At 39.1% G+C, this 14494-nt stretch overlaps 1 protein-coding gene across 5 annotated transcripts in view; it reads right to left on the bottom strand.

Annotated features, from left to right (window-relative positions):
- The window catches only part of Vps51 (vacuolar protein sorting 51), a 68520-nt gene that overhangs the window by 6227 nt on the left and 47799 nt on the right, over positions 1–14494 (bottom strand). For all 5 annotated transcript variants that reach the window (XM_067126432.1, XM_067126435.1, XM_067126436.1 and 2 more), the window contains exons 11-14: positions 10021–10236; positions 2832–2972; positions 2561–2671; positions 1562–1632 (exon numbers count right to left, since the gene is read on the bottom strand). In XM_067126432.1, the coding sequence (XP_066982533.1) occupies positions 1562–1632; positions 2561–2671; positions 2832–2972; positions 10021–10236 (539 nt within the window). The remainder of the gene's footprint in view (positions 1–1561; positions 1633–2560; positions 2672–2831; positions 2973–10020; positions 10237–14494) is intronic.

The following is a 14494-nucleotide window of genomic DNA, read 5'->3' as shown; positions in this document are numbered from 1 at the left end:
ATGGGTGGATTTTCAGCGAATCATGCGTATATATGTTCCATAGAGAAATCTGCGAATAGGTGAATCCACGAATCGTGAGACCGCGAATACGGGGGTTTACTGTATACCGTATTTTCATATTATTTTGTGACTAAATACTGTACTGTACCTACACATACATTTTGTGATATAATGATTTTTAAGATGATAGTGTAACCATCATCATAAAAAAAAACAGGGTTAGCACCTGGTCAAAGAGTCTCTCTCTCTCTCTCTCTCTCTCTCTCTCATCTACAAATCTAGATTATGTTCTTTATATTTCATATCTCTCTCTCTCTCTCTCACTGAGATAGATTTTTTATGCATATATGTTTATTTGTTTTGTATACTGTAGTTTTATAGATAAACGTGATATTACTTGGTTATTAATTTTCATATTTTCCATGCTATAATTATTATAATTATGACATTTATGCATTTCTAAGGTAAATTATGTAACATTTTAAAAGAAGACATATCGATTCCCAGTCTTTTCTGAAAGCTTGGAGCAAGGGGGAGGGGGATGTAATCTAACTGTCAATTATCTAGACATATTGACCATGAAGGGGAGGAAGTGTCCCCCACTCATGGTCAAATGTGTTACCCACTTGGTGGTCAAAATACCGCTACAAAGGATACTGAGAAAAAACTCTCTCCCTCTCACACCAAAGGACACTCAGAATGTGAGAGATGGATTTATAGATAGATAGATATATAGATAGATAGAAAGGGAGAGTGGTTGATAGAAAGATATACTCTCTATCTCTCTCTCTCTGTGTTACTGGCTGCAAGGGTTAGAAGTAAGTACATACATATTTTTAATGGTAAAATGTTTAAGATGACTTTGAAGTTACATTAATAATATCATTTCAAAGGCTAATACAGTAATAGAAAAACAGTTTAAGGTATATTTGATGTAGGATGCTAGTTTAAGGTATACATTTGGTATTTGAACTTTCAAGATAGGCAGTTATAAGCATTTTTGGGGAGGGTGTTAACTATTAGCGGATTTTAACTATTTACAGGGGGCTGTGGTATGTGTCCCCCACAAATATGGGGGGTTTACTGTATAAGCATAACTCTAAAAAACACCACTCGAATATAGTGATCCCCCTTCCTCTCTCTCTCTCTCGCCCTCATTATTTTTATTGACCATTATTTAATGCAGAACAGCACTGTACTTCATACAATAATGAGGTGTTATACATAATTTTCAGCTTGTATGTGTGCATGTACATACATACATGTAAGCATCCCATTATGGTAAACTATGCTCACTCTCTCTCTCTCTCTCTCTCTCAAAAATAAAAAATGGTTCTGCATCTTTTGGAAATCGCCATCCTTCATTCTTCTTCTTATATATACTGATGATATTGGTGAGTGTATGCAATGGGTTTGAAACCAGTAACACATATGTATGGGGAAACCATTGTACTGTACACTGCACTTACTATTTTTTCTACCAGAAAATAGTAAATGCAGTGTACAGCACATAACTCCAATAATTTTATAAATGACACAAAAAGTGATAGCATAATATTACCTGTGGTATGTACGACGAGAAGAATCTGAAGAGCGGTCCTGACGGTTGCCTTCCTCATAGAGCGCCCCAACCTTAAAAATGTTTAAAGCTCATTGTGAAACCTTATGCCCGAAGCATCACCAATAGATAAAAAATGGTATAAATTAATGAGTGTAACAATATTGCGACAGTTTGTGAAATTCATCTATGCAATTTCTTGTTATTCTTCTATCCAATTTTTTGTTAAACACTTAGCTCCCAGATACTGTGCAACATTTAGGTACTAAATATCTTACCCACCATGAAGGATTCTGCAAAGCTAGTCTTTCATTTGCAAAACAATTTTAGCAGTTTCAAGTTTAAGATAGATAGAATAACCAAACTATTCCAAATTACAACTCAAGTCAGAATACTGCAATGATATGGAAACAGGTACAGAAACCCAATAAAGATGAATAATTATAGAGAACAGTAAAAAGACTGCACAAAGTAATACGTAATGCATTTTAACCAAAGATTACACTAAGTAATAATGCATTTTACAACCAAAGTACCCTTAAGTGGTTATAGCTTATACTGTGCCTAGCACAACTCATGTATTATGTGAATTGTGTTGCTGTGTCCCTCCGGCCCCCAGCCGTAATGCTTTCTACATTTCAATATTTATCCATTCCCTTACATCACATTATTCTAGATTTATAAACAGATTAAGTTTTAATGCTACAATGGAAAATAATGAGATGAAATATTATGCTTTACATATCTATCCTCAACCAAGTGACCTAATTCTGAAGTTATATCGAAATAGTAAAATGCTACAGGAAAGAGTAGTTCATATTTTCCTATGCATGCAAATCAATTACTCATATACAGTAGACTGCAGATAAAAAAATACTAATTGGTGCCTGATAATTTAAATCACCATTTTTCAAGTGAATTTGGATAAAAAAAAAATTACTCCTTAAGATAATTTTTAATACTTGAGAGATATACAGCATTTTTAAAAAATGCTAAACTTGCCTGAGTTTCCATGGTCGTTATTTCATCTAAGACGGTTCTCATCACTCTGCGAACACTCCTCGGTTCTCCACAACCTAACCAATCTTTAAGTTCAACACTACGTCGAAGCATCTGCAAAGCCCCAAAAGCTTATTTAACTACTGCAACCAGTTAGCTAACCTAATAAAAAATTTAAAAATTGTCATAAACTCTCTTCTGATTAAAATCAGACAATAGCTGTTATTTTTTATCATTAGTTCACATAAAAACTTCAAGAAATTCCTGAACTTACTTGACTAACAGAGGCACCCTGCGTGTGTACATAATGGTTCAAAAGTCGCTGCCCAGCATCTCTCATACCATCTGTAATGGTGTGGAGTGGTGTCAGCCCAGTTTTATCTTCCAGCTGTAATTGCTCATCACAGTGGCTTAACTGTAGTAAAAAATAATATGTATATTACCTGAAACTGCAACTAGGAACTAATTAAAAACAAGTTTTTGATGTAGGAAAAAAACTATTTTTGGTAGCAACTGTGAGTCCTCAAAGGAGTTACTCTCACGAGGGGCTCCATGAGATAGACCAACCAGTTTCAAAGAATTTCTTCTAGTTGGTCTTGGCCAGTATAGTGCACATTGACACTGATAGAGTATAGGACTCAAAGCAAGAGGGCTCTTTCTCTTGTCTACAGTGATTGCCCGGGTTCTTTCAAGTCTTAACCTACAGACATCGCAACCGCACACCATACGTCATCCACTACCATGGCAGCTATGCACTCTGCGATGGACCGACTGCTCATTATTCTTTTCAGGTCTATGTAGGATAATTATTCACCCAAATCCCATGCCTTTTCGTCAGGGAAAGTGGGTGGGTTCGAGGACTCGCAGTGGCTACCAAAAATAGGTCTCCCCTATGTCAAAACCTGTTTTTTAATAGTGTAGCTGCTGTTCATCCTCAAAGGAGCTTACAAAAGAAATTAACAGGTGACAAAATGGCTGAACTCTTAAAATTCAATCCCAATAACCCAGATAGATTTTTGGTCCAAGGTTAAGCCACAAATTCATAAACCACATTCTTTCTTCCAGATACCCATAGGGTTTAGCAACAAAGATCATGAAACTAAACACAAAATTACAATTATTAAGATGTAGTTCTAAAGTGACTTTCCTAAATATGTTGGGTTTGGTCGTAGTATTGTTGCACCTTTCCCAGCGACATCTTAGCATACCCAACACATCAAGAAGACCCCTGGTTTTCTGCCGCACTGCCTATGGGGTCAGGACTTACTATACAAGCTACTGATTCACAGTGTTGTCGAATTCATTCAAGCTCGTGGCAATAAAGTTTTAGGAATACTGTTCCTGATGATCAACCTGTACACTCAAAGACTTCTTCGAAAGAAACATTTCCAATGAAAACTAACGATGACACCTGCTGAATGTTATATGACTTAGGAAGGAGTGGGGTCTGCCTTTATAATAAAGGGCTCCACAACTATCCTCATCCCATACAGATGGAGTGGTTTGTTGTGCTAGGGTGTAGGAACATCGGATCATCTGGGATGTTTGCCGTGACCTCTAGGTAAACCTTAAGTGATTGAACCAGGCGTAAGTTTTACTTGACAGATTAAGTTCCCTTATCAGAACAGGAGATTTTCTCTTTAAAGGGTTCTCATTCTTAGCCAGGAATGATGGGCCAGGAGACAGTAATAAATGATGGTTAGCTGTATGAGTAATGTAGCGCTGTCCCCATCTAGGAGAGCCCAGTTCACTAATGCAAGTTCGTGATGCAAAAGCAGTCAAGAAGAATGCCTTTAGCAGCATATATGTTTTAGTTGTATTGGGTCCAATGAATTGAGGGGTTGACAGAAGCCTAAGCACCTTATTCAGGGACCCAGGAATGGGATGCCTAGCAGGAGCAGGTCATTGCAATGCAAAAGACCATAGAAGGGAAGCAACAATTTCTGTTAGAATCGATTCCAGATCCATAAAGCAAGGGTTCTGACAATGCTGCCTTGTATGCCATGATTGTTATAACAGCAAGGCACTTGTTTTCAAAAAGATGTACAGTCGAACCTCTTAAAACTGGCATTGTGTTGTCCGGGAACTCCTTTGGTTCGGCTCGATTTTGAATCAGCCACCATTATCTTATTGAGCGGCCATGAGGGCGGCGCCACATATTGTTTACAACTTCCCGACAGCAAAAATCATGCCACATCTCTTTTGCTTTTATGAAAATAATTTTTAGTAGTGAAAATATGTGTAGTCAGATATGTTTTCGATATTAACTTTAAATGAAAAAATATATTTTTTAAAGATTCCACTCGAGAAGGCTCTACCAAGTCAAAACTTTTAATCAAAACAATGAGACATCTGGCACCGCATGAATTCCTTACTCTGAGAGTGCCTGAAAGATTTATAGATAGTACGTTTTGATCATTTCTTTTATACAGCTGTATATTTACCATTCAATATGCCACCCATGAGCTCAGATGATGCATAAATCTTTATCTATGCTAGAAAATGTTTCTATCCTTCCCCTCCCGTTAGTGAATGTTTAGAGTTCATTTTCCTCAATAGATGGCAGTTTGCTTTGTTTACTTTTTGACAGCAAAGTGTCAAATGCACTGAGTGATCATCGAAATTCATTCTTTATTTTTACCATTTCATTACCCTCTACAACCAAAATAAATGACGAAGAAACTAACAGCGATATTTATGAAGATAGTAAATTTAGGAGATGAAAGCCATTGGTAATATTCTGCAGACTCTGAGAAAAGTTAAGTAGCTGACTTACGGTTATGCTAACTCGGGAATGCAGGCTAAATGTATTAAATAAAGTACACTGTTTTCAGGAAAATTGTACAGTATGAAGTTATAAAATGATAAAGTGAAAGTATATGAGTAATAAAATGATAAAAAGCAGTGTCAGAACTTAGCCAAGTAGTAGGCTCAGTTGGCAACTAGGCTACTTGTAAGTGGAATTAGCTTGCAAGACTATGTTTACATAGGGGCTTCATTTTTAGGGTGTATTCTATATTAAAGGATTTCCTGTGGTCTGGCAGTGGCCCAGTCCCCAGGTTCCCGGATTTAAGAGGTTGGATTGTATAAGAAACTGAACAAGTATTTCAACAAATATCTCTTTTGGCCTCTTAGTATGGATATAATCTGACCATACCTTCCATGCGGACTATTATTGCCGAAGAGATGATGTCTGTTGCTTGTGCAAAGTTGAGTGGGTAATTTTCATGGTAATCTTCACGGTGGACAAGATTTTAAAATCTACACGTGAAGGTCTCAACTCAGCAAGGGGGACACATAGATGACTTTCTGGGACAGAACAGTGGACGATAATGGAACTGACTTCTTCGCCTGTTGTTGAAGCAATAGGAACTAATCTCTGTATGGCTAATTTGAGGTTATTAAGTAAGCAGTTCTGTTGAAAGTTAGAAGTTTGTTCAAAAACCTTCGAAATCTGGGACAATGGAGGAAAAGGTATATCGTCCTCCATTTGTTCCAGTCGTGTAGGAATGCATCTCTTGCTATTGCTTAATTGTCCAGGTTCAGAGACACATACACTGGAAGTTGATGGTTCTTACATGTGGTAAACAGGTCCACTTCCGGATATGGAAGAATGTTGTCAATTAGAGTGCAACCCCGCTTTTTCATGCTTCACTTTTCCATACTTCATTTTGTCGCGGGTTTTTGCGGAACATATCTTTCACTTTTCTGCAGAAACTCTCACCAATTCACGAATTTTTTCTATGGACCATACCTCTAAAATTATCACTAATTTGCTTTTTTTTTTTTGTAGAGCAACACTATTTATTTGCTAATTACTGTATTTTGTCATATTGTGTTCATGACTAAATACAGATTTTTCCTGATAAAAATTATTTACAGAGTACTTATATTGTACGTAATACTGTACCTGTTAAGCTCATTCCAGGTTGGGCCTAGAGTGATCATAACAGGTGTACAATTTTCTCTCTCTCTCTCTCTCTCTTTTAAGGGTAATGTAAGATGTATCTGAAATTATATTACTGCAAAGTGTTTTTGGATGACAGAGCATAATGTACCACATTTAAAATATTTGCTAATTATTTTAATTTTAATTTCCAGTAAAAGCTGACTGGAAAATAAAATTAAGATAATTAGTGGATATTTTAGATATTGTACAGTGAGCTCTATCATCCAAAAACACTTTACAGTAATATCATTTACATTACTCTTAAGGAGAGAGAGAGAGACAGAGAGAGAGAATTGTACATGTGTTATGCTCAGTCTGGGACCCAACCTGGAATGAGATCTGGATACATTGTAAATCAATTTATCATAAAAATCTGTATTTTGTCACGAACATTATTCTTTCTTCTTTCCAAGGGACCCGTCGTCACCTGGTTCAGCCTTCATGATGAGACAACCAGTAGAGGCCTCCAGGTTACCAAAGACAGTCCTCTCCTCATACTACTTAGCGGGCACTGACAGTTGGTTAGTGAAGAAGGGAGCTTGGTAAGGTAGTTTTCAGCGGGCCGCCCTCCCGCCTGTCTCCAAAGAGGTACTTGTTCTATTCCACTGGGGAAACTCCTTCTCTGGGAGTTTCTGACTCCTCCCAGGGGGACTCCTCCAGCCTCGTTGACTCAATGTGGAGATCGGCTTTTAACTCCGCTAAGCTCACGTTCACATCCTCAGAGCTAGACTGTTTTGTGAGAGGAAGTATTCAGCTTCTTGGACTGGACAACCGGGGCATTATCCAAGAAAATAGAAAATTGCAATAAACTTCAAGAGAACACTGCTGTGGATTGGTTAGGAGTACTCTCATGTGCGGATAAGGCCATCAGGGATGGCTCCCAGGAGCTGGCTACCTTATTCTCCATGGGAGTACTTAAGAAAAGGGAACTGTAGTGCACCTTTACCACTCTTCTCTGGTGGGCCTCCAGATTAGCCAATCATCTAGGTAGACTACCAGTGGAACTCCTTCATTTCTGAGTTCCCAGACAATTACTGTTGTTCATTTTGCAAAGATTCTTGGGGCAATGTTTAACCAAAAGTGCATGACCTTGAGTCTGTACATTACCTTTCCTTATCCGGAACCCCAAGAAGGGGTGGTAGGGAACGGCGATAGGGAGTGTCAGTATAAGTCTTTCAGATCTATAGAAATGGTCGAGGTCCCTTGCAGAATGATTGAACGTACTTGGGCAACAGTAGTCATCCAGAAGCTATGGCAAACTATGCATTTGTTAAATTTTGACAGGTCGAGGATCACCCACCATTTGGAGAAATCCTTCTTGGGGACACTGAAGAAATGTGCTGGGTGGCATACATATGTATGTTTCTCTATGGCTCCTTTTAAAAGGACCTTCTGCACATAATCTTCCAAAGAGTGTTCTGGTTCTTGGAAAAACCTGGGGGGAGGGAAGATGAAATCATTTCCACCCTAGCCCATTTAGGATCATACGTTTCCCCAAGGGGAAGATTTCCATTGCATGTGATCCCGTGGAAGACAACTCCCGACCATACCATTCTTATTGGGCTCCATATTTTCCCTTGCCTTTATTAGGCATTCCAGGAGTTGCTTTTCCTTTTGTCCCTTCTGTTGTTGCTGGAAGGATCCTTTACGGGAGAGTGGAGGCTTGTGTGACTCTTTCTAAGGAGAGCATATATTGTACAGTTCTGTTGTCAGGCTTGTCCATTGAGTTGAGCCACAACAGACTCCTCAAAAAGGTCCTTACAGAAGGGGTTAGATCGTAATAAAGAAGATACACTGGGGAGTGACAAACCTTTATGTGACACTATAAAATCACAGAGTGCTCCACATAGGGTCTGCATAAATGTTTTGGCTACAGCAGCAAACACTGTTCTAGAGGATTCTGGAAGCCCTCTAATAGAAACTTCCAGCACACTAGTAAATCCCAAACTGAGTAGCCACATCCTGAGGGAGCTTTTTCTTATCAAAAGAAAGGACAAGTTACATAAGAAAGTACTTCAATGAAAATATTTTGCCAAGGGAAATATGACGATGTAAAAGTTTATAATCACGTAGGAAAACAGGCATCACCAACGTTTACCGAGTGACGCAGCTAGTGGCGGAGCAATAACTGCTAGAAGTAGTTCCATGATGGGAAACATCGTAGTCTGATACAATTCCCTGATATTAAGGCTAAATAGGGAACATTATCACAAAAAACTATTCAGTTTGTAATTAAGTACTATAAGTACCCAACTGGTTTTAATTAACACCAAAGTTTGGAAGTTGAGGACATTCAAAAGTCAGTTGAACACAATCAAAAGTCGCTTACAACTTTACATAGCTATGTGAATGGTTAGGCTATTAATAATTCAAAAGATGTAGCTTAGCATATCTAAGTAGCCCAGATGGACCCTATTAGAACCCTAACTACTAAGGTAGAGGGTCATATACCAAAGACTTTTAATAACAAAACTATTTAAAAGTATTAGTACTTCAATATAATTATACACTGTTTGTCAGCTAGCAAAGACGGAATAGTAAACAAAACAAACTTAAATTTTTGCCCTACAGGAGACACTGGCTCCCAAAATTCAGAGAAATCGAACTAAGCTACCAGCTAAAAAAATTTTTAAACTAAAACTTTCCACTGGGACTTAACACTGCACTTAGCTTGCTTTTTGGTTCTTCCATGATGACCAAAATATAATTCTAGGTGCAATTATACATGCACAAACTATGGCTGTGTGCTAATGATGCAGAGACCATATGAATAGTAAGCAGTTGGTCTAGTGCAGAGTGTGTTGTTCCCACGATATTGGATGACTTACGGTGGGCAGTTGGCACATCTGCAGGTTAAGACGAGGAAGAACCTAGGCAGTTGCTATAAACAAGAGAAAAAGCCCTCTTGCCTTGAGTCCTATAATCTATCGGTGTCAACGTGCACTATACTGGCCAAGACCAACTAGAAGAGAATTCTTTGAAATTGGTTGGTTTATCTTATGGAGCCATGAGCCTGTCTATGAACCATGAGTACAGTAACTCCTTTGAGGACGAACAGAAGCTAAGCTATCAAAAATCTGATCAATTAAAATAATATACAAATATCAACAAACATTAAAAAAAACAATAGGAACTGAAAAATTCCATAAAATACAAATTATAAAAGTGGAGTTTCAGTAGGTGAGTTATGATGCATTCCAAGAGCTTACTGGCCAACCAAACCTATTGTTTATCAATTAATTGAACCCTATTTCAGAATTAAACAAATCTTTTCTTAAATAGTGACATAAGTCTAGTAAAATGATGGTTTAGCATTTTGTTTAAGCACATTAGGGTTCCAAGTTTTGTAAGAATACAGCAATCCTTTTTCCAAAATATATCGGAGCCGGGTGGGTCTTACAACATCGAATTCACCTGATATCTAACACTTACTACCCTTTTAATTTTTTTTACACACAAATACAAAGGTTTTTGAGTAACCTGTAACAGGCTGCATAAAATAAAGTCTACTTACAAGATAATGAACTGTAGACGTATGAAGATCAAGGCACATTCTTGAAAGCAATAAGAGAAGCACGGGATCTTTATCCTTTTTGTGGCAAAACTGAAGAAGTGTGTCAGTTATGTGCAAGAAAAATGCCACAACAACTCCTTCTCGTACAAGTTCCCTGCAAAACTTGTGTCTGAATTCTGCATTCACTGCAAATGTGTGTTTAGGTTGTGTGAACGCCTGGTAGGTAGAATATTAAAAAATGAAAGGTAGAATCCAAATTAAAATAAAATTTAATTCGGTTATTTTATGAGTATTCTTGTTTATAAATCTCGCCAGAGAGAGAGAGTTGAGAGAGAACATGGAACAAATGATTATAGTAACCTCTATACAAGAGAGTTTGACAGGACTCCACGCAAAGAGAGGCAAAATACAATAAAAACATGAATAAGAGAGCCTGACTCAAAGTACAACCCCTAGTTATACATTACCACTACATGATGACAGCACAGTAACAAAAATGCACTGATATTATGAGACTGCCATCTTGCATTTATAAAAATAATGAAACAAAATTCACTTTGCCTTTTGGGCAGTAAAAATGTGGAGACCTCAGGTTTGTATAGTTAGGAAAAATATGAGTTACAGTGATACCCCGGTTTTTCATTACTTTTCCACGCTTCATTTTGTTACAATTTTCTGTGAACCAATTTGATTTTTCTATGGACTGTATCTCTAAAATTATTACTAATTTTTTATCATAAATATCTGTATTTTTCATATTTAATGACAAAAATGAAAACAATTTACATGAAACTATGATTTACAGTATTTGTTAAGCTCATTGGTGGGAATAGCATAACAGGTGTACAATTCTCTCTCTCTCTCTCTCTCTCTCTCTCTCTCTCTCTCTCTCTCTCTCTCTCTCTCTCTCTCTCTCTCTCTCTCTCTTCTCTCCTTAGGGTAAATAAGATGTACCTTAAAATTATATAACTTTAAAGTGTTTTTGGACTATAGAGCATATTGTACCATATTTAAAACATTAACTAATTATTTTAATTTGTTTTCCAGTAAAGCACTGTTAAAAAAATGAAAATAATTTGAATATTTTTAAATATTGACAATCATTTCAACACTATGAGAGAGAAAAACCTGTTATGCTAGTCTGGGGCTCAACCTATGCTTAGGTGCATTACACTAGTTTTATCATAAATATCTGTAACAATATGAAAAATTAGTAATTGTGAATAAACCCTTCGAATTTGTAAGACAATATATAAAGAAAACAGGACAAATTCAATTTCATTTGCTTATGTATACAACTTGATTAGTTTCAAATAAGACAAAGTTATTTCATTTGTATTAAAGATTTATCTAATTTGTATTAAACATTTTATAGATATTTTGCTGTGTTTACATTAATATTAATGTTTTAAAATCAGTGAATCATTTTTATAAGCATTTTATGGGGCATCTATACTTAAAGAGTAACAGTTGTAAAAGGGTACTAATCTAAGATGACTTAGGATGTTTTGGGATGATGGTTTGAGGTGTATTTTTGTTTGAATTGATATTAAATTGTTTTAGTTGATAACTTAAGGTATATTTTTATTTGAACTACTAAATTAGGCAATGAACTTTTAAAACAGACAGCTTTAAACTAGAAAGTTATAAGGGGTACGGGTACTGGTAGTCCCTGGTTAACGGCAGGGATTTTGTTCCCGGCCAAGCGCTGCCAACTGAAAATCGGCGATAATAGAGCCAATAAACTGCTTGATGGTGCCAGTAACCTGATACTGGTGGCGATAAACTGCTTACCGACACCGATACACTGCTTACTGACACGATAAACTGCTTACTGGTGCTGAAAATTGCTTACTGGCAATGAAAATCTGGTTAACAGCCTCGCTAGCCAAGCACTATAACACCGAATCGCCGTTAACCAATGCCACCGGTAAGTGGGGACTGCCTGCATTTGGCAGTTATAAGTGTTTTTAGAGGGGTTTTGCATTTTCGCGGTGGGTTCTGGAACCTATCCCCGCGAAAAAATGGGGGAGCACTGTACTTAAAAATTTTGTCATTTGTTCCTACACAATATACATAGGAAGACTTCCTTCTTGGTAGGAGAATTCTGAGTAAGCTTCTGAACTGACTGGTAGTTCGCTTTACCTGGACATCCTTCCTAGTCATGTAAGAGCCAAGGAAGGAGCAACCATGCCTCTGGCATGTTGAACAAGAGTGTGAACAACTGTGTGTTCAACTGTCAGACTTCTGGACCTTTCGAATTAATGTGTGTGTGTGTGTGTGTGTGTGTGTCTGCGTAGCAACACTGCTTCGAAAATGACTTGGATGAACCCAGAGCATCTGAGGCAATAAAACTAGAGATAACCAACAGGTTGTTTTAACATCAGCCCCTCTCTCCCCGTGCTAGGAAGGGGAGGACTTACATTAATCTATCTAAGATTATAGACAGGGTACTCAGTTATGTAAGCTCACTTTCATGGCCCACCCAACCAGCATGTGACGGATGGCTACTAGTGTCTCTCCGTGAGAGAGGAAAGATACAAGAGAGAAGGTAGAAGAGCCAGTCCCCTACTCACATTCACTCTTTGCCACTGAATACCTGTTCACTAAAGAAGCTGGGTGAGCTACACAACTTGTTGAGCAGCCACACAGGACCCAGGGAAAAAGGTGTCCCAGGGCCTGTGGGAAACGTCCTGAAGGTAGAAAGACGTGAGTGGACAGCCTAGACTGCTTTCTGTCTTAATACCTGTAGAACGGACAGGTTCTTCTGGAATGTGAGGGACAGACGAATGTCCCTACCCTCGTGAGGTATTCGGAACGAACTTCTGGCTATACGCTGGGTGTAGAGTCTGCTTGTTGATAGCCTCACAAAGCTAGAAAGAAATCGTGTTCTTGAACACTTCTTTCTTAGCTGAGCCAGAAAAAAAAAAAAAAAAAAAAAAAAAAGTCGTCAACACTCAGACCTGAGGTGTTGGGTCCTCTGAAGATAGTACCATAGCACTGTAACTGGACACAGTAGTATCTTGTTATGATCACTACCAACCAGTTCCTCGATGTGACTGAATGTGGCTCGAAAGTCTTCGCACGAGTTCCAGGACAAACTTGAGCGTGACAGAACCTCATCTCCTCAAGTGCTGTAGTCTTCCTCGAGGCCGAGGCCTCTACAGACAAAGAAGCCTAAGCAGGAGACCTCCTTCTCTAGGTGCGCTTACCTGTGAGTCTGCAACACCTTTCATGGATACTGGCACCGTTACTATGTGAGAATGTGCAGGGGGTGGGGTTGGCCCTGTGTGCTGGGCCTTCACTCTCTTGTAGGTTGGGACCAACTCCATAGACCAGGGGATCTACCGGTGTCACGGGAGTCAGTGGGACTCTGAGCAGCGGCAGAAGAACCTTACCTGTTCAGGGAAAAGGTTTCTCGGGGCCGATATTGGTGACATGGGGGTCTACTGGAGCCCGTGCACCTCTGGTGACACAGGTGTCCATGGAGAACCATGTACCTTTGGTGACCCGAGTGTTCATGGAATTCGTTCACCTGTAATTCCCATGGCACGGGGCTCTGTGGGACCCCGTGCAAGAGTTGCTGCCAATACTTGGGGGTCTGAAGAGCCCGTGTAGTGGTGGAAGGTTCTCCACTGGTCCGGGAAGGTAACTTCAGGGGACCTGTGTTTGAGGCATGGGTGTTCATGGAGACCCATGCCTCTGTTGCTCCTGCGGCAAGGGGGTATGCAGAGCCCTGTACAATGGTCCTGTGTCCATAGACGGGGGAGAGCAATCGAGAGATCCCTTTGCCTCTTCCAAGGCCTCAAGACTGTTCCACGGGATTTGGGAGATGTTCCTACCAACGACCATGGAAGTGGAACGATGGAACAGCACACAGATAGTTTCTATTGTGATGATCTAATGTTGGGAGGTTCCAAAGATTGGAAAATCATGCATAATGTCTGGGTGTAAGGCCAAATCCCTGTCACCTGACACTGGTGACTGAGCTTACTTGCCATTATGTTCCGGTTCCCTAGAATGTACTTGGCTAACAACTCTACCAAGTGTGCGACTGCCCACTCGTACACCTGCCCTTTCAACATGTAGAGTTGAAGGGAAACCAGTACCCCACCCTATTTGTTGATAAAGGTTACCTTCATGGCGATGGGGGTACTGACACTCATCAGCACCACAGCATAGCTCATCAAGATCCTGAATCTTTCTAAGAGCTAAGGAATCTGTCTTGAGTTCCAGGATATTGATGTGGAGGTGTTTGCCGTTACGATTTCTCTCACCTAAAAGCAGCAACTCTACTAGGTGTGCGCCTCGTCCCTTGGACAATAGACCTGTGAACGGGAGCATGACGGGAGGATGGGTGTGAAGAGACACTCCAACGAGGTTCATATCATCTGGCCACCAGGCTAATCCTGATTCAATTCCTTCCTGGGAGGAATGGAAAAGAATAGGGAGTCTCTTATTGGAGACTAGAACG

Source organism: Macrobrachium rosenbergii, chromosome 24 (genome assembly GCF_040412425.1).
Source record: "Macrobrachium rosenbergii isolate ZJJX-2024 chromosome 24, ASM4041242v1, whole genome shotgun sequence".
Classification (NCBI taxonomy): Eukaryota; Metazoa; Arthropoda; class Malacostraca; order Decapoda; family Palaemonidae; genus Macrobrachium; species Macrobrachium rosenbergii.
The sequence above is the reverse complement of the archived record's forward strand: the minus strand, read 5'-3'. Positions and strand labels throughout refer to the sequence as shown.